This window comes from Sitophilus oryzae, unplaced genomic scaffold, assembly GCF_002938485.1.
Source record: "Sitophilus oryzae breed Bouriz unplaced genomic scaffold, Soryzae_2.0 scaffold_684_pilon_pilon, whole genome shotgun sequence".
Taxonomy (NCBI): Eukaryota; Metazoa; Arthropoda; class Insecta; order Coleoptera; family Curculionidae; genus Sitophilus; species Sitophilus oryzae.
Genome location: NW_022147289.1, coordinates 1,881,984 through 1,903,174, shown reverse-complemented (window position 1 = coordinate 1,903,174; position 21,191 = coordinate 1,881,984). Strand labels below are relative to the sequence as shown.

At 32.1% G+C, this 21,191-nt stretch overlaps 1 protein-coding gene across 8 annotated transcripts in view; it reads left to right on the top strand.

Annotated features, from left to right (window-relative positions):
- LOC115888162 (echinoderm microtubule-associated protein-like 2) overlaps positions 1-21,191 on the top strand; it is a 196,265-nt gene that overhangs the window by 174,390 nt on the left and 684 nt on the right. For all 8 annotated transcript variants that reach the window (XM_030907766.1, XM_030907768.1, XM_030907767.1 and 5 more), the window contains 12 exons: positions 10,963-11,077; positions 13,190-13,380; positions 13,688-13,760; positions 15,475-15,681; positions 15,793-15,994; positions 16,293-16,483; positions 16,639-16,765; positions 16,826-16,956; positions 17,022-17,127; positions 17,187-17,335; positions 17,395-17,482; positions 19,595-19,821. In XM_030907766.1, the coding sequence (XP_030763626.1) occupies positions 10,963-11,077; positions 13,190-13,380; positions 13,688-13,760; positions 15,475-15,681; positions 15,793-15,994; positions 16,293-16,483; positions 16,639-16,765; positions 16,826-16,956; positions 17,022-17,127; positions 17,187-17,335; positions 17,395-17,482; positions 19,595-19,821 (1,807 nt within the window). The remainder of the gene's footprint in view (positions 1-10,962; positions 11,078-13,189; positions 13,381-13,687; positions 13,761-15,474; positions 15,682-15,792; positions 15,995-16,292; positions 16,484-16,638; positions 16,766-16,825; positions 16,957-17,021; positions 17,128-17,186; positions 17,336-17,394; positions 17,483-19,594; positions 19,822-21,191) is intronic.

The window sequence follows — 21,191 nt, the reverse complement described above, 5'->3', positions numbered from 1 at the left end:
ATTTATATCTAAATTAAATTCTAAAAAGTTTTGATGAATGAGTTACGTATAAAACCCTGTATAAAAGCAAACAAAGGGAATAAAAAAAATTGGCGCCGGGAGGCACGTATAGCCGCCCATACAATATGTTAATAAAAAGTTGGTAGGCAGTTCTTTTAGTTTCAAAGTAAAGGAATAATTTTTCCAATTTTTTTTTATCTCAAAAACTGCGACTTTGACTGATTTTGATGGTATTACAAATTTTGTTGCAAATATTATTCCTAATCTTAAATTGAAAACCGCGTTTCGCTAGCTACTGCAGTTTTGGAGTTACGATTTTTTAAAATTTTTAACCCCCTCCCATACCCCCTTACCAACGCCCCACCCCCACCAAAAACTAATGGCCAGATTCTCGGGTGCCACAGTATTTTTGTGCCAAATTTGGTTAAAATCGGTTTAGCGGTTTTTGAGTTATCGTGTTACAGACGGACAAACAGACAGACAGACAAACACCGTGAAAATATTTTGTATTTAGGTGCATTTATGACCCAAATAACTCATTTTTAGTGAAATTAAAAAAACTTTTTTTTTGCCGATCTTAATAGCCTGCCATACCTGTTGGTATGGCTGGCTAATAAGATATAGTAAACGCCACGAATGTTTGGGAGTGATTCAGCGGTCGCTACCATAGACAAACTAACAAAAGCAAGACTTTTCAAAGGATTGAGGAAGTCGAATTATTGTTTTTGCGCTGGCCAGTTGAGTCAGAAATCATCGCGCAGTCGCACTCCTCAAACCTAACCTAAATAAAACGAAAAACGTTTTTGCCTTGAACCATCCTTGAACGAACTGTTGAATTCCTGATTTTGCGTTTTGTTTGGTTATTATTATTATTTTATTAGCGTACAAAACGAAAACAAATAATTTAATACATTTTACATTTATGAAGAACATAATAATTACTGTGATTATACATGTTATTGTGATTACATCACTAACGTAGACAAAACGAAGGTCCTACAAATTGACTGTAAGTTATAAGAATCTTTATCTTTTTAATCTTTTTATGATTTGAATTTTCGTGCTTTATATTTTACAATAGACTCGAAATGTTAATATTTTTGCAAATTCTTGTGAAAATGTGAAGTTTATGTTTTTGTTTTATATTTGAAAAAGTTGTATATTTTTAAGATGTTTCTTGTTGTTCCTATTATTAATATTATAATATACATAATTATTTTTTTTTTTGTACCTTTTGAAGAATAATGCTTTTATTTCTGTTTACCATAACTGTTGTTTTTATCATCTTCTTTTGTTATTTTAATAAGAGGAATACGTTTTCGTTTATTTAACTTTTGTTTTTATATCTGTTATGTCCAGAAATTATTGTTTATTTTACCGATGGAATGATTTTAATAAACGCTTTTTAATTAAACATCCTTGTCTAAAAGGCTACTACAAAATACACAATCCATAAGTAAACCGTCCTCGTCTAAAAGGCAAGTTGACGCAAGCGCGGTAATAAACTCTTATAAAACTTGTTACCGTTTTGCAGTACAGCGTTGACGCGTCTTGCTTTTGTTAGTTTGTCTATGGTCGCTACCATGTGAACTGTTCAAGGTCACATAAAACTTAATTCCAGTGCCGTGGTGTTTCGAGTCATATAATAATCAATATATAATCTGTTATAATTTGTTGTTTTAACTGTCAAAGTCTTGTCAAAACATATATTTGGTTATAAATATAAAATGGAATGCCCCATTGGTCGCACTGCAAGCACACCAATGGACTGACGCACAAAAACGAATCAATCAAAGAAACGCGATATAGTATCGTCTTTGTCAATCACGCTAACATTTTAGAATAAGTAGGAGGAGCGCAGGCAGATGATTAGACCGGGCCTTTAAAACCCTACGTCTGCGGTAAAAATTTACGTTTTTACTGTAAAAATGATAGCGCGCGTGTCGATTCTAACTTCATCAAGCGATGAATCACTCCCATATTTTTGTGGCGTTTATATATATTATTTATATTCGTGACGTTTACTATAGAATGGGGCATTTTTATTCGCCATTGTCTCTTTCGTTGAAGGATAATGATAATTTAAGAGAATATAACTTGCGGTACTGCGGTAATTCATTCGATTTTACCGATTAGCTTTGATAAAAAAAATAATGAAACCCCACCTGCCCGGTAACACAGCTAAATAAGTAATTTTCTTCTTTTGTTTATGATCGATCACTGTGAAAGAGTCAAGGTAATACGAATTTCAGCAATAGCACTAAACATCAACAATTCTACTAATTAAAAATATCTAATGTTTAATAATAGCTACTTAAATAATTTTTGGTTAAACATTTTAAAATTGGTTGTTTTTATCGATAATAACACTGGCAGAATTAGGAAAACTGGAAAAGGTTACATAAAAGTTTCCTCTTGAAGCTTTCTCTCGATTTTGATATACTTTTTCAAGAGTTTTAGCTTGTTTGTTCGCGAATAGGATTTACCGAGTACCTACATCTAACTTATTAAACTATTCTTTCTTAATTCATTTACAAGGCTGTAAAGTAAGTAAGAAATGTTCTGTGTTTTTTGGATACTATCTGGAGTGAGCAATTGACAGTTAAAAATATTTTGTGACATCAAGTTGTAGCCTGACTTGTTTCTTTTAGTCTAACATTTTCTTTTTTTTTATTCACTTTGTTATCTGAATTAGTAGAAAGATATAGGATTTTTTAAAATGTGTTATATGTATAGACAATTCCAAGTCGCGGTCTGGGGCTTACCTTAGCTGGTGAGAGCCAACTTGCGCGATACGATCATCACGTTCCTTGTCACTCTTAACAGGTTATTAATACAATAATCTGATTTCTAACAACAGAAGTGGGATATTACCCCATAATAAGTGCCGCAAATTGGTTTGTTGTGCTTATTTTCCTGATTGTTATTCTTGTTCACTTTATTTTGCTCTATTTTATGATAAATTCGAGTTTCTTGGCTAAAGAAAACTTCGAGTCCTGGAGACGATTCACGCCAATGAATTAACGATAACGATCAAAGGAGGTGAGTGAGTGGTTTATACTTAGAGTTATAGCCCTATTCATAGTTTTTCATAGTTGTCAAAATAAAAAAAGAAAAAAAATCGATTTGAATTGTGAATAGAATAGGAATTGTTTGAAAAAAATCCGGCTACAATTTGATACGATAAAATGTTTTCAATCGTCATGACACGTTTCAATCGTCATGACGCGTCAGTTGCTCACTCTACAGAGTATCTGAAAAAACCCTGAAATTTCCTTACTTAAAGCCCTGCATAGGATATAAGATCGAATTTTTTAAAAATGGCCAACAAGTCAGATGTATTCATGAAGAATGAAGTTATAATTCTTAAAAAAATACAGAGTCCGGCAATAGTGCATCGGGCGTCTGTAACTCCTAGAATAAAAACTTGGGATTTTTGTCTAAGTGCAAACCTAAGGTATGTACTAGGACGTATTTCAGAAAAAAATTAACTTCTACACGATGATGCATGGGTCAAAAAATGTGAGTGGATAGGGATGATTTTTTTTAAATGTAACACCCTGTATATTATTGCATTTTTGGCCTACTTTCAGATTAATTTACATAATCCTAAGATATGAGTAAATAGATTTTTATAGTTTCAGAGATATTAATAAATAAATTAAAAATACTCTCAGCCTTTCCTAAAAAAAATATTACAAATACAGGAACCGTCCTGAAATCAAAACTATATTAGGTATTAACTTTAGATGGTGTTTACTTACTTTGTGCTATATCGTAATCTTAAATCAAACAGAGTGTTAAAATTTCTACGCCAAACTTTATGAAATATAAAATAAGATTTCTTGTTTTTTTAATGGTTTTTAAAAAATTTTAAATTTTTTTTTATTTTTTTTAATATTTTTTTCCCCTGTATATTCATTCTTTGTTAGATGGAAAATTAAAAAATGAACATTTTTTATATTTACAGTATTTCAGAATTTTTAACGGTTTCGCAGATTCTCGAGATATTATTACATATGGCTCTTTCAACGGTAAAATACGAGAGTAATATCATTTATATGAAACATAAAATCACGAATATCTGCGAAACCATTAAAAATTTTAAAATACTCTTAAGTACAAAAAAAGTTAACTTTTTGATTCTCCGTCTATTAAAAAATAATATACAGGGTACAATACAAAAATTATTTTATATTTTAGATAGTTTGATGTAGAATTTTGAATATCCTTGTATGACTTACGATTACCATATTTATAGCAAAGTAAGCACACAAGTCATATATTTTTAATATTTTTTTATGAAAGCTGAAAAAAATATATTTTATATTTATTTCAGCTTTTTCATCTCTGAAACTATCGAAGTATATTTACTGATAACTTAGGAAATGTAAGTGATCTGAAATAAAGCCAAAATGTAAAGTATTACTTATGTAAAGTGATCTGAAATAAAGCCAAAAATGCAATAATATACAGGGTGTTTAAAAATCACTCCGATTCACTCACGCTTTTTTTACCCACCCTATAGAAGTTAAAATATTTTACTGAAATACATACTCCAGATACTTTAGGTTTGCATTTACCCAAAATACCCAAGTTTTTTATTCTAGGGGCTACAGATGCCCGAGGCACTATTGCCGAACCCTGTATGTATAAACAAGTCCAAGTGACGGTCTGGGGCTTCCCTCAAGCAGTAAGAGGCAACCTGCGATACGACCACCATATTCCCTGTCACTCTTAACATAAACATAATCATTATTGCATAAATTGACAGGTTATTAATGTTTAGAATGTAGAATGTTTAGAAGGGGAGTTACTCACCGCGACCTTACAGATCTGTTGTGTGGACAGATCTATTGTGTGTCAGGTTATTAATACAATAATCTGATTTCTAACATCAGAAGTGGGATATTGCCCTATAATAAGTGTCACAAGTGATTTTTATTGTGAGTGAAGTGTCAATTTGATACGACAAAATGTTTTCAATCGTCAGTTGCTCACTCTACAGGCTATCTCAAAAAACTCTGAAAATTCCTTACTTATTTTACAGCCCTGTATATGATATAAGAACGAATCTTTTAAAATGGCAAATAAGTCAGATGTATTCATGAAGAATGAAGCTATAATTCTTAAAAAAATATATCGAAATCGAACAGAGGGTTATACATTTTTCCCGTTCCATTAGTTTTGTCAGTTTGTTTTTTTATAACAATCCGAATTAATTGTCTCTTAACAATTGATTTCTTAATAAAATTATATGAGTCATTCCATTTCTGGGTAATAATTTATAAACATTTTTATTTTTATACACATGTCTGGGTTAACAACTCAAAATTCGCCGGCTTGATATAGATCCATCGACCGCATCGGACACAGCCATTTACCTTCGCGTTTTATCCAACGAAAAAAGCAGAATAATACAAATGTTTTATTTCGCTGTGTGCAGTTCTGGCGTACCGAGCCGTCTGTTAACTTTATCAGCCGTATCAGCGTTCAGATAGAGAGTTCAATTGTAAATAATTCGCTTGTAGCATCGGTGATCGTCGCGATAATTTTTTTCTTCCGCGAATTATTTATTTGTAGTGTGCAAATAACGGTGATATGAGTTACGCCAAAGGAAAATTGTATGTATATGTTATTCTTATATTGTATAAAGTTTACCGTTGAATTAACGTAATTCTAATATAATAGAGAAAAGTAATGTCAAAGAATTAAAGAATAGTATACAGGGTTGTTCACCACATACGACACGAAATATTGTTGCTAAACGATGAGATTTTTACAAATTGTAAGTTTTGGGTTCGATGAAGGACTATTAGAGGTACAATTTAAAAATAATTTTACAAGATACAGAGTGTCCCAAATAAGTAAAAAATATCAAAGTTGCATTTTTTTAAATGGAACACCCAGTATATTATTACATTTTTAGTTTCTACGATTAAAATAAAGGTAAATTTGATTACGATTTATTATACTTAAACCTTACCGTTTTTGAAATATTTTCAATTTTGTGAAATTGCAGTAAAATTTTAAGGCTTCATTTCTCCAAGGGTATCAAAGTTTTTAATAGTAAATATTTACTGTAGTTTATTTACTGATCAGTTATTGTGTTGCAATAATAAAAATAATACTACCTTATACAGAGTGTCTAAAAATTTATTTTAAATAATTATTAGCTTCAAACGGCAATAACTTGTTTAATTTAAATGGAACACCCTGTATATTTTACAAGAATCAGATGCACAATTTAATTGTCTATCAAATTATATTATACCATTTTTTACCTATCTCTTTAAGTTTCCGTAGAAAATTTATTTTCTTGTAATTTAGAACTTATTTATCAATATATCCATGGACTATTGACATTTTAGATTATTTTTAAAGATGTATCAAATTTTTAAAGAGTACAGATACTAATATTGTCGATATAATTCGTTTATTTCATTAAAAAATAAAAAAAAACTGTTCAAATATTTGTTAAAGAGGACCAATTAATATGATCCAGTATTCAAACTACATTAACTGACTGTTTGCATTGATTAATAATAATTGCTCCAAATACTAAAAAACTGAATTTTGTATGGGCATTAGACAGTGTGATAAAAAGTAACACCTTAAAAATGATATTTCATTTTTTAATAAATGCTTATTTATAACAACAGAGACTTTAATTTGATAACTTATTATTATATTGATTTCTGACTCAAATCCACATTTATTGATAATAATTTATTAACGGACACAATTAAGTATGTAATTAATTAGTATATGGGCGGAAATAATGGTGTTATATTTAATTAATGGTATACTCTTTTATAAAGTTTTAAATAGTTTTCTTTTTGCATACAAATGGGCTTCAAACATTTTCTATACATTTTGTACATTTGTCTGTACATTTTGTACATTTGTTGCTTTAAAAACAATCTAAAATGTCAATATTCCATGGATATATTGATAAATGAGGTCTAAATTATAAGAAAATGCATTTTCTACGAAAACTTGAAGGGATAGGTAAAAAATGGTATAATACAATTTGATAGACAATTTAATTGTGCATCTGATTTTCCTAAAATATACAGGGCATTCTATTTAAATTAAAGAAGTTGTTGCCGTTTGAAGTTAATAATTATTTAAAGTAAATTTTTAGACACTCTCTATAAAGTAGTATTATTTTTATTATTGCAACACAATAACTGATCAATAAATAAACTTCATTAAATATTTAGTATTAAAAACATTGATACCCTTGGAGAAATAAAGCTTTAAAATTTTTACTGCAATTTCACAAAATTGAAAATATTTCAAAAACGTAATGTTTAAGTATAATAAACCTTAATCAAATTTACCTTTATTTTAATCGTAGAAACTAAAAATGTAATAATATACAGGGTGTTCCATTTAAAAAAATACAACTTTGATATTTTTTACTTATTTGGGACACTCTGTATCTTGTAAAAATATTTTTAAATTGTACCTCTAATAGTCCTTCAACGAACCCCAAACTTACAATTTGTAAAAATCTCATCGTTTAGCTACAATACTCCGTGTCGTATGTGGTGAACAACCCTGTATATGCTCGATTATACAGGGTCGCTGATATGTACGGGAACGATCGATTATTATGATACATAATCGTAATACACATAATGTACCTAAATTCGACAATTTCCGAATTATGAAGTTTTGATTTTAAAATGTTTGTAATTTGTACGAAAATTTTGTAATTTCCAGACTTGATCTAATCTCATTTTATACATCTATAAATGGTAACTTGAAAACTAATGTCAAATATTATTAAAGTATCACAGTTTCCGCAGAATAGCATCGCTAAATGAAACCGAACACATCGAAATTAATTAAATCGAATTGTTTAAGTGATATTTTCAAAAGTCAATAACTCGGAAACGGGTGGTTTGAGGTCACAACTAGCGATGGGAACTATCGAATGAATTAGACTATCGAATGGTTACTGAATGAATGATTTCAACTATCGAATGGTTTTATTCGAATAAAATCATTCATTCATTTGTATACTAAAGCATAAGTGACAACCTCGCCGTGCGACTAAATGGTTATCGTTGCGCCACGAGCCACGACTATCGAATGCTTTTGATAAATGAAATTTAGTATTCGTTTGATTTTTGTGTGCGTCAGTGCATTATTAGTTTTTCCAAATTTTTATAACTTCGTCTTGTAAATACTATGCTATTTTTGCGTTTATTAAAATATTTAAAATACTAAAATAGTAGTTTTTTTTAATTGACGATTGTGTGCGAAGTGGTCAAAATTTTTCCGAAAATTTGTGTGATTTTCTGTAGCCCGATCTTTCAATTATTTAATTTTATATGGTATATTATGGTTAGGTTAGATTGCATTTTTTAATGGGAAATTTTGAGAAGTAGCAATTTTTAAGAGAGATGAGATGAACTTACAATTAATTTTAAAATACATATTTGTATTTTAGATGTTTTAATAATATGAATTAGTTGAACTTAATAATGATATTTAAGTAATGTGGTTAAGTAAAAAAGGTTATCGAACTCAAATTTTGGGGTGATAAAATTAAATTGAAAGTTTTACAGTGCCAATTTAAAAAAAAAGTTAACAGTGTTTGTATTTTGTTTATGCTAATTCTCTTACATGTAGTTTTTTGCGAAGAAATATTTCATTTATTTTTTAAAGTAAATGCCAGTAAAAGTAAATATTATTTTTAAATAGTAATATAAAGTAATAAAAAGTAATATAAATAATTTTTATTTCTAATTTTTTATTTATATTTTCCTTCCATTACACTTGCATGCTTAGAAAATTAATAAATGTTTATATTTCATGATTTTAAAATTTGTTGTTAATATAACAAATTAGTTCTGTAACTATTATTATTTAATAAACCAACCTTGCCATTTAGAGACTATATTATTTTTAAATAGGATCTAATATATATACTTTTGACTTCTATTTGTTGTTTATATTTTGCTACTACTTAAAAAAAATGTTTATATTATTAAATGATTTTAAATTTTGTTGTTAATAGGTATAACAAATTATTACTGTTATTATTATTTATTAAACCAGTCTTTGCTTAAAAACATTAAAAAACATTTTTCTACATCCAAAATAGAAAGTATTATTGCAGTGTAATAACAGAATATTAATAAAAAAAATGCAAAACATTAGACATACTATCCCTAACTAACTAATGCTAAAGAATAATATTCTTTGCTAATACCAACTAATACGAATATATGGCAACAGCGCCCTTCATAATGTATTTTCTGTGTAAATACTAGCACCTCAATAAAAAAATAATGTGTCCTTATCTTTATTTGACTCCGCAAAAAATCAAAGATGCCGGCTTCTTTCATAGCATTGTGTGGCATTGTGGCATTGCCACCGACCGCTGTCGGGTTTCTAGGAAAGAAACCTACGTCGCCGGACGACAACTAAAATCCAGTTTATATTTCATTAAAATCGATCCTGACGAATAAATGAATTTGATAAATGAATGAATTTTATAAATAAATGGTTTTTGCTGCCGAATTACTAGAATACAATATTTCAAGGCAGATGACGCATCTATTCGATAATTTTTATTCGAATAGTTTTCGACGAATGTTTTCTTACTAGCTATCGAATTATTCGAATGAATTGCAACTATCGGATGTTTCGATAGTATTCATTCGATAGTTCCCACTACTAGTCACAACCGAAATATGCGATAATATACAGAGGGTTCCATTTAAAAAAATGAAACTTTGATGTGCCACAACTTTATGACCGACCCCGTATAATTAAATTTATTACCCGCTAATAGATATTTGAAAACCCTATAACTTTTATATTTAACTTTTTGAGGTACCTCTTATATTTTACCTTATAATCGACCGTTTCCATACATATCAGCGACCCTGTATGTTGCTTTGCTATACAGGGTCCGGCAAAAGTGCGTCGGAATAGAATAAAACACTTCAGAATTTTGTTTAAGTGCAAACTTAAAGTATGTACAAGGATGTATTTAAGGAAAATATTTTAACTTCTATATAAATAAATAAAAAATATATATTTATCAACTTTTCAAAATTTTTAAAAATACAAGAACTGTTCTGAAATCAAAACTCTATTAGGTATTTAATTTAGATAGTCTGCATTTAACTTTACTATATTAGAACCTTAAATCATACAGCGTGTTCAAAATTCTACACCAAACTTTCTAAAATATTAGATAAATTTTCTTCAGTTTTTTAAATGGTGAAATAATTTTTCTCTACAACACCCTCTAGATTATTTTTTTATTAGATGAAGAATTAAAAAATGAACATTTATTATATTTAGAGTATTTCAAAATTTTTAACGGTTTCGCAGATATATTTCATATGGCCCTTTCAACTGTAAAATACGAGACAAAAATCATTGAGTGGCTTTGATAAAAATTTACTGTGGAAAATGCCATATAAAATATAAAACCGTGAATATACGAAACCGTTAAAAATTTTGAAATACTCAGGGTATCCCTAAAATAGTATTACATACATACATACATACAGCCGTTACTCGCTGACGAGTATTCGACACACATAAAGAAAATGGTCACGCAAGACGTTTTCTTTCATGAGCTTTTCTGTGACTGAAAAGCCCGATACGTGATGTTATCTGCCTACCGCACTCCGGACATTCAAAAATCCCATTGCTTTGTTGCCTCTCTACTTTTTGGTTGCCGCTATTAACTGAGTTTACAACCCTTCTCCATTGAGTTCTATTGTGAGCTGTAATGCATTTAACAATCTCCAAATAATTGACATTTTTTATTTCATTAAGTCAACAATAAAGGTAACTTTGTATAATATAATGTCGTCTATGCCTCTCTATTTGTGTATGCCTAAATTCAACAGTTTTCAAAATTTCACCTGCACGTACCTAAGCTCTATGTGTACAAGTATCATACTAAAAGAAATTATTTTTTAGAACAAAAGACGCTCAGTACAATGAAGAGGAGAAAACCGTAAAACTCTACCTTAAAGGCAGACCGATAATATTGTACGCCCCTACAGAAATTACTGATAACTATGAAATAACTAAGGTAAGAGTATTTTATAGTTTAGAAGGGTTTTAGATATTTAGATATAGTTAGCGCCATTGCAGAGTACCAATTTGAAAAGATCACTTATACCATACTATTGAAAAAAAACGGCGTCAAAGACAGCTAGGGAATGATAATCTATGATAATTTTGGCGAGGTCCAGCCCTAAACGGCATTTACTTGGCTCTTACTCTTCTTTATTTTTTAATGGCGTTTTTATTTAATTAATTATTAATCCATGGATACCGGTCGTCCGGAAATTGTCGTTGCTAGTGCTTCTTTTTTCTTTTTAAGTTCTTTTACTGTACACTGCGATACGATTTCTATGTTCTTTATGTTTGGCCATCCATATTTTAGTGTGATGAACTCATACGATTTCTGTTAACTATTTTTAATACACTTACCTTCACTAACAGCAAACATAGCAAAATAAAACTTATATAAATGCTATTAAAGAAACAATCTGCTACTAAAATGACAGCGAAAACGTTCAATACTTAATGCTTTATCGAGTAATTTTTTTATAGAAATATAAACAAATTTTTGTGACCTGAAGGCATTCCTGAATTTATTTTATAAGTACGGATATTTTACTGTTAAAAGAACACATTTTTTAATTACTGCTGATGATGCTAACATGGTTAGCGAAACGCGTGTCCGGTGTAAAAGTAAAAGTGTTTTGGTGTATTGTGGTAAATTTAGTATTTTTATTTTGACATTTTTTAAATTCGAATTTAAATTTGGATTCTCGTATTTTTGTCCATGGGCTGCAACACTGTGCGACGTACCGACCATATACTACCCCATTAGTATAAAAAACACTAATCTAAAAAAATATTGTAGTATAATATTCTAAGAATATTATAGAATACTTGCGTGTACCAGCGACTTCGTTCTCGTCGAATTAATCATTTGTAATGGTGATGATAAAGCAAAGCAAGAATTTCCATTAACATACAAACTGGATAAAATTTTCTCACATTTATGTCAGCATGAGAAAAAACAATATGGCGATATTATTATATAACTTAGTAATATTTGAGGGGTAGTTTCATCTCGTTGGAATTTGACTTTCGAAAAATCCGTTTGCCAAAAATAAGCTTTTTACGTCAAGCAGTTTAAGCAGAATCGTGGTTAAAATGTTACCCAACTTTTTGGAACACCCTGTATGATTTTTTAAAAAATTTCAAAATATGTAAAAAAGCCAAATTAGTTATGCTTGTCCAAGCGTTTTCCCGAAAGACTAACCGTTTTTTAAATAACAAATATTGTAATATTTGAGGGGCGTTTTCACCCTCTTGGAATTTGAGGTTCGAGAAACCCCTCCTTATCGATCCTCGACACCCCACAGTCGATCCGTTTGCCAAAAATCAGCTTTAAACGTCAAGCAGTTTAAGCAGAATCGTGATTCAAAGGGTGTTTCATAAAATATGACCATTGAGTAGGTCATATTTTATGAAACACCCTGTATAAATTTATAAAAAATCTTAAAATATGTAAAACAACAAAATAAAATATACGTGTTTAAGAGTTTTTCCGAAAAACTCACCGGTTTTTAAATAAAAAATATTTTAATATTTGAGGGATAGTTTTACTACCTTAGAATTCGAGTTTCGAAAAATCCCTTCTTATCGAACTTCTACACCCTAAAGTCAATCCGTTTTCCAAAAATCAGCTTTTTACGTCAAGCGCTTTAAACAGAATCGTGATTAATCAATGACCAGATTTTTCAAAACACCCTGTATACATTTTTAAAAAATCTTAAAATATGTAAAAAAACAAAATAAAATATACGTGTTTAAGCGTTTTTTCGGAAACTTGACCGTTTTTTAAATAAAAAATATTGTAATATTTGAGGGGTGGTTTTACCCTCTTGGGACTGGAATTTCGAAAAATCCCTTCTTATCGAACCCTAGAATCGACCTATCTACACCCTAGAATCAACCTGTATGCCAAAATTGAACTTCTTACGTTGAGTGGTTTGATCAGGATCGTGATTAATCAGTATGTCAGTCACTTAAGGATTTTATATATTAGTATAGATTTACAATGCTATGCTATTCTACTATGTTTTATTTTTTTATGCTGATAAATTGATTATGTGATATATAGGTATCGACAGCTCCGACCCAAAGGCTCAAACTGGACTGGGTATACGGCTACAGAGGTAGAGATTGCAGATCTAACCTTTATTCCCTACCCACCGGCGAAATGGTTTATTTCGTAGCCGCGGTAGTAGTCCTATACAACGCCGAAGAGCAACATCAAAGACATTATTTAGAGCACACCGATGATATTAAAAGGTATTTCAGAACTATGTATTCATCTTCCAATAAAAATATAATTCATACAATAACAAATAACATTTCTTGAAAAGACCTTTTTTGGCAGCTAGAAGAAAATCTATAAAATAAAAAAGTTATTTTTTAAAACTAAGATTTAATGTAAAATGCTCCATTTTTTGTCCTAGTTAGTTTGGTTTATTTAAATATGAAGGTCGTATTGATTTCTATCCATCGTAATCATGCTATGAAATATTTAAAGTTGTACATCATTATCGATCCTCATCATTATCTTCAAGGACATCAAACAGATTTTTTCTTTTTTTAGTTTAGCGATACACCCAAACAAAATGTTGGTAGCCACTGGTCAAGCTGCCGGGGTCGATAAATTAAATAGTAGGGTAAGTATAAAGAGAATAAAAACCATTTAATCTATACTTAAAATACCGAGCACAAAATTACTATGCTATTACTAGAGCTTTACTATGTTTATTACTGATATTCTTGAGAGTGGGAGTGAGAGTGTTGATGTCAGTTATTTGAAACCCTTCATAAACTTTTAATAAAAAAAAACTTTTTGTGCTCTGTAGACTGTTTTGCAGACCAGTTTTTAGAGAAGCACTTCTAAAGGGTTAAATCACGGATAGCTGTCACTGTTACTCTCAAGTACTTGTTGTAGACAACTCGTTAAAATGGACTTTCACATCGAAGCTCTATCAAAGAAACTAAGCGCTGCCTGTTTTGCGCTAAGATCAGTTTCTAAGGAACTGAACTTCTCAACCTCTAGAATAGCTATTATGCCCTTTTTGAGTCACATCTTCGTTATGCCCTTCCGTTCTGGGGTACTTGGTGCACAACAAAATTTGATCGTATTTTCAGACTTCAAAAGAGAGCAGTTCGATATTTATTGGGACTGAACAGTAGAACTCACTGCCAGAATTTCTTTAAACATTTCAAAATACTGACTTCTTTATTCATTTTTGAATCCGTTTGCTTAATCCGCAAGCACATATCTGCTATTCCCGAAAGGCCATCTCATAACTATCCACTTAGGAATGCGGAGCACGATCTTTATCTGCCAACCCCGAGCTCAGAACTAGTTAAAGGTTCAATACTGTACAATGCCAAAAAAATGTACAATCATCTGCCTTTGAATATCAAGTTGCTTTCATTCTTTCCCGCATTTCGCAAAGCTCTAAAATCATACTTACTAGAGAGAGCCCTATATACGGTAAACGACTTTTTTGTTGATGTTTAATTATGAACAATTTTGAATTTTAAAATTTTGATCATCTCACACACTAGTCAAAGGTCTCAAGTATTTAATATTTTATAACTCTAAAATTATATCTGTTTACTGCGTACTGTTCTGCAATTGTCCATGTACCGTATGATCGAAAAAAACGGCGTCCAGTTGGCTTGGAAATAACGATCGATGACATTTCCCATATAATTTTACATATAAAATGACAGCGATCTTCATTTCATAGCCATCGTTGACGCCGTTTTTATTCGATCATACGGTATATTCTTTTTGTTATTTTAATGACTTAAATTTTTTTGAATTGTATTATTTGTATTGTGTATTTTTTGTTGTTTGTGTTTTTTTGTGCTTTTGTTTGTTTTGTGAGTGCTTTGTCGATGAAGCCGTTTTGGCTTTTTGTACAATAAAGCGTTGTTTGTTTGTTGTTTGTTTGTTTGTACCTACTCTATACTCGGTCGGCAAAGACTGGCTTTGAGTGCCGATTTTCGTATGTACGAAGAGTATAATAGTCAATTCTTTCAGTAGATTAAAATGTACTGAACAAAGAGAAGAGCAGGTATTTTACAAAGCGCATGAAATAAGGCGTAATTAGGCGGTTAACACATTACCTTGCTTTTATACCGAACGGCTCTAGTATGGAAAACCTTGCTACTCCCAAGGCGTTGAACGCTATATAGGGGAGCTATTATTATTATTAAGTAATTATGTCATAAACCCTTTTTCCTCTGTCCGATTTACAAGACATTTTTTTACATATCAATACTGACCCAGGACTCTCTCTTGCCGACATTGTACAAGATACTTTCTATGTTAAACATTCTATACTAAAGCTGTTTCTATTGTTTTTTTAGGCGCACATTAGGGTATGGAACTCTGTTACCCTGCATACACAGAGTGTTATCGGTATTAACGACTTCAGTATCGCCGTTTGTTGCTTGTCTTTCTCGAAAGCAGATGGCGGGATTTTACTAGTTGCCATTGACGATTCCACCGATCATACCATATCGGTGTGGGATTGGCAAAAAGGTGAAAATGGATACAAAATTACAGAAACAAAGGTATGTTATGTTGGTATTTTTGATATAATAGGTCTATTCATAAGTTTAATAACCACTTTGCCTTGAAATAACTAAATTAATCGCTACAATATAAATTATATATCTTTACAGAGTTCGGTGGATACAATTGTAGCTGTGGAGTTCCACCCTATAGACCGGAATACGATAGTAACGTGCGGAAAGTCGCATATAGCGTTTTGGTCATTGGACGTGAATGGAACATTGTACAAAAGAATGGGAATATTTGAAACAAGAGATAAACCGAAATACGTTACCTGCGTAGCGTTCTTACAAACTGGAGAAACAGTGACAGGTATGTATACTATTTACCACCGAACATGCATGGTATAGTCTGTCCAACGACTCGGGGAAGATTTCTACAGATGACATCCAAAAAATTACAGAAAATACCATTTGTTTGCGAATTAAAGTGACAAACATAAAAACTCTCACTGTCAGGAATCCTTCCAGACAGTTGGGCAGACTACGGTCTACAATGTAATACTGTATAACAAATTTTGTTACACATAAAAAATAATAGATTTGTTCTTGAAAACTGGGGCGTCCCTATACTTCAAAGTATGGTATAAATAAATGTTAAATATTTTTAGGTGATTCCAATGGCAATCTAGCTGTCTGGGGTCGAGGTACTAACACCATTTGGAAGTTAGTTAAAAACGTCCACGAGGGAAGCGTATTTTCGATATGTGTATTGAAAGATGGCAGTGTGGTAACGGGCGGTGGAAAAGATGGAAGAATAGTCCAACTGGATAACAATTTACGTACAGTTGGATTTAGTGAGGTATGTTTATTAAAGTTATTTCCTATTTTAAATTGGCGCAGTCCAGAACGGATAGTTACCTTAACATTTGCATTACTGATTAGTAATGTTATATGATAGTTAATACAATATATAGGGTAGGAAGATTATCTGTATATTATTCTTTATATTCTCAGATTGAACCTCATTATGGTGGCGTAAGAGTCATTTCAGAAGGAAGAGGCTCACAACTTTTAGTCGGTACAACAAAAAATTGTATCTTAACTGGAACATCCGACTTAGGATTCCAACCAATAATATTAGGTAAACAGAACACTGTTATAAATATTTTGCAACACTTTAAATACTTTTTTATTCGCACAGGTCACACTGATGATTTGTGGGGTCTGGCAGCACACCCAAGCATACCTCAATTCGCCACCGCTGGGTATGATAGAGTCCTACAGTTATGGGAATCAATGTCGCACAGTATTTTATGGAGCAAAGATATCGGGGTAAATATTTTTACTTTCAAAAGTTTAAGCGTTATACTTAAAAGTCTTTTTTCGTGCGATTTTAGGAACAAGCTCAAAGTGTAGCTTTCTCACATGATGGATCGGTAATACTAGTCGGTTGTGTCAATGGTAAATGGATGATATTCGAAACACAAACCAGAGAACTGTTAGGTACAAAGAAGACATACTAATTTAAAATTTACTTGAACACAATAAACATTTTGCTTTAGGTCAACACACAGACGGAAATGAACCTATCCAAGTAATACAGTTCTCTCCAGATGGCAGTATGGTAGCACTAGGTTCTAGGGATAACCAGATATACATCTATCAAGTATCGGATGACGGAATGAAATATAGTAGAGTTGGGCGTTGTTCAGTAAGAATAAATTTCCAAATAAATATGATGAAAATTTATGAACATCTGTAAATTTTTAGGGACATTCCAGTTTTATAACTCATCTGGATTGGGCTTTGGATAATCAAACACTCAGAAGTAATTCGGGAGATTATGAATTATTATATTGTAAGTATATTGTAAATTTAAGATCTACCACAGTCTTGGAAAACACACCACAATTTTCCAAGCTGAGCTATATGCTATTGAAACCTGTGTGCAACTGCTGGTAGAACAGCAATACACCGGGAAAACAATACGCATATTTTCGGATAGTCAAGCCGCGCTGAAAGCACTGGAGGCAACGAAAAGCACGTCTATGACGATTCTTCATTGTAAGAAACTACTCAATATATTAGAAGATAGGAACAAAGCGTCGCTAATATATAGTCGGGACATGTCGGCCTAGAGGGAAATGAACGTGCTGATTCCCTCGCCAAAATTGGTGCAGGCTCGCCATTCGTGGGCCCAGAACCGACACTTAGCGTTCCAAAAAATCTCGCAAGAAACAGGCTCTGTGAATGGGTTAGGGGTGCGACGTTGGAACATGCCAAGAAAATCCTAGCAGGGCCATCCAAACATAGAACAGGAGAACTCCTAAAGGCCGGTAGGAATGGAGCGCGTACACTCACTGCAGTGTACACGGGCCACTGCCGGCTGAGATCTCACCTACAGAGGATGGGACTGGTGGAAGACGCCGAATGCCGACTCTGTATGGAAGATGACGAAACAATGAAGGACGTTATGTGTACCTGCCCCGCTGGGGACAGGACCAGGTTTGAGATGTTAAGCAAACCCATGCTAGACCTATCAGACCTAGGAGACATATCACCCTCGGACATAACGGCCTATGTTAAAAGGCTGGGTCTTGAGAGTGAACTTTAATGCTCTTTGTATATTAGAGCTTGTAGAAATTGAGCCACAATAGGCCCTCGCGGCCGCAGTGGAGGGTCCCCACTCTTAGTCAATACAATACAATATTGTAAATTTGAGAAAAAGTTTTGTTTCAAAGAGTGTTAGACAATGTTCTATCTGGAAGATAACGGGCAATATCAAACTTTATTTTTATTTTCCAACTTACACAGTAACAACGTTCTAACAGTTCCACTTATAGCGACGTTACACAATGCTGTTTGATAGGAATAATAGAATAACTAAATACTATTTTTTTTTAATTTTGTGAAAATAACGAATATTCCTTGAAAGTCCCTGTATATATAGGGTGGTCCGAAATGTATTCCGGATACTTCGGCAGCAAATTCTGCATATAAAAATAAGTAAAAAAATTAGGTCCTAAAATGCTACGTTTCGGAGATACAGGGTGTAGAAGTTTCTTTTTTATTTCGATTTTTTCCAAATAATTTCTGAAGTAACGTCAATATTTGGATTCAAAATGGTGTCTGGAAGTTTTCTGACATGAGAAATTTGATTTTAATGTCAATATGACTCCTATTTGTAGGGGGCGCCACCTACATATGAAGGGTCCACGTGAAAAACATGATGAGCGCCATTTCACTGATTTTACAGGAATAGTTATTACACTGAAATCATAAATTTCAAATGATTTTGTGTCAAAAGTTCAACCAAAAAAAAAGTTTTATTATATTTTTTTCGAAGAAAAATTTAGGATCGATTTAAAAAAATAAGAAGTTCCCAAATTTATCATTTCATTCAAATAACTATCTACTCAACATGCTATTTTTTGTCAATAATGACACGTATTGACTGTTTCCATTCTAAATATCTTGAGAACGGTTGCTCGTAGCGATTTTTACCAAGATACACTTTTTACGTAAAAAATCACGGAAATGTATATTTTTTCACCCAGTAGTTTTATACAGGTACGGACGAGAGAGAAACGTTATTACTCTTCAAAACAATTAAAACATATGTAGGTGGCGCCCCCTACAAATAGGATTCATATTGACATCAAAATGAAATTCCTCATGTTAGAAAACTCCCAGACGTTACTTCAGAAATTATTTGAAAAAAATCGAAATAAAAAAGAAATTTCTACACTCTGTATCTCCGAAACGGAGCATTTTAGGACATACATTTATACGAACTTTTTTACTTATTTTTATCTGCAGAATATGCTACCAAACTTTCCTGAATACGGTTCGGACCACTCTGTATACAGGGTCGGTTGGTGCTAACCTAATATAAATAGAAACTTAAAAAAAACTTTACGTACCTATGGTTATTTTGGAATATTATATAAATATTATAAAAATGTTTCAGGGAATGCTGGTACCTGTCGGCAAATACCCCAAACCAGTCTGATGCGTGACGTGGATTGGGCATCAAACACGTGTACGCTTACCTTTAATACGATAGGTATTTGGCCGGAAAACGCAGATGGCTCTGACATTAACTACTGCGACAGAAGCATCGATTCAAGACTAATGGTAACAGCTGACGATTTTGGCAAAGTGAAATTATACAGCTACCCCGTCATACAACCAAAAGTAAGTTCGAAAATACTTTTTTGTGAAAGCGTTTCAAAATTGACAGTTTTTAATATTTAGTTGAGATTCGAAATTACATTCTTTTAGGCACTAGTATCTAAAAGTGACACTTGTTTAGGCACTAGTGCCTAAAAGTAAACAATGAAACGTTAGAAACAATGAAAATATTTATTTATTATAAATCTTAAAGGTACAATTACTTAAATTATTAAAGTGAATACAAGAGGCATCCAACTTTTCGTCTCTAAGAGAAATGCAAGTTGTAGGAGTCGGAATAAGTAAATTCTTGTACTGGCTGGTAGCTTCTGCTTCTACGTGAACTGCTTTTAATTTCTTATTTGGCGTATCTTTCTGTTCCATGATTCTTTTTTTCTATTTCGGTTTTCTGTTCAGTTGAATTTTCAATGTAACCTTCAGCAACCGAGCTTGATCGCCAACTTCCATGTCGCTTTAAAACTGTTATATCTATGAATCTGCCAACATTGTTGCAGAGCTGCGCCGGAAACAATGACCAGTGTATTCAATGGCGTTGGAGAGTCCAAGAAATTCCGCTACCTTTTTTGGCATACCTCCAATTGTATTGATTCCAACTGACAGGGTATAGCATTGATTTTTTCGATACGTCAAGAAAAATCGCTGATGTGTCACATTGAGTGGTCGAAATTTTGCGTGCTTACGAAATACATGTAAGAAATTGATACCATCTATTGGTCCGTCAGTAATCGTAAATACTCTTGGAAAATGAGTTTTTGTATTCGGAATCTTCACACTAATAAATGACTGACAATCTTTAATGGCATCTACGGTTAAAAACGTGATTTCTTCCCTTCTACATGCTCCAAATTCTCCAACGATTAAGACAACTTTAGCTAACAGGAATTCTTTGTTATCGGCTTCTTTCATACAGCGTTCTATTTCCAGTTTTGTAAATACTTTTGATTTCTTTGCCTGATATCCGGAAGCATTTCTTTTTAAAAATGCAATGACGTATGTGAATTTGCTAATATCTACGTTTCTGTTCAGGTAAGTCATGGTGCGAAGCATCGAATATTTACACGACCGAGTTGACGGCTTTAAGGTAGTGGATAACTTCAGGAAATAGGCTAGCAATACCTTTTCTGTGAAATTCTCAACATGTTTTTCTTTCACCCAGGTTTCAAAGTTGTAGGTGGTCTCGTATAAGTTTTTCGACTTCTCGGGCACTAACGTGGATAGCGCAGTTTCAGCAGCTTGTTGAATATCCAAAGACTCGTCATTATCACTCATTTTTTCACAAAACTTTGTAGGAAATACGGCGACGTTTGAACCTGACAGAACTTTGTCATTAAACAATACATAAACAATGTCTTAGAATCCGATTAACAGAACAT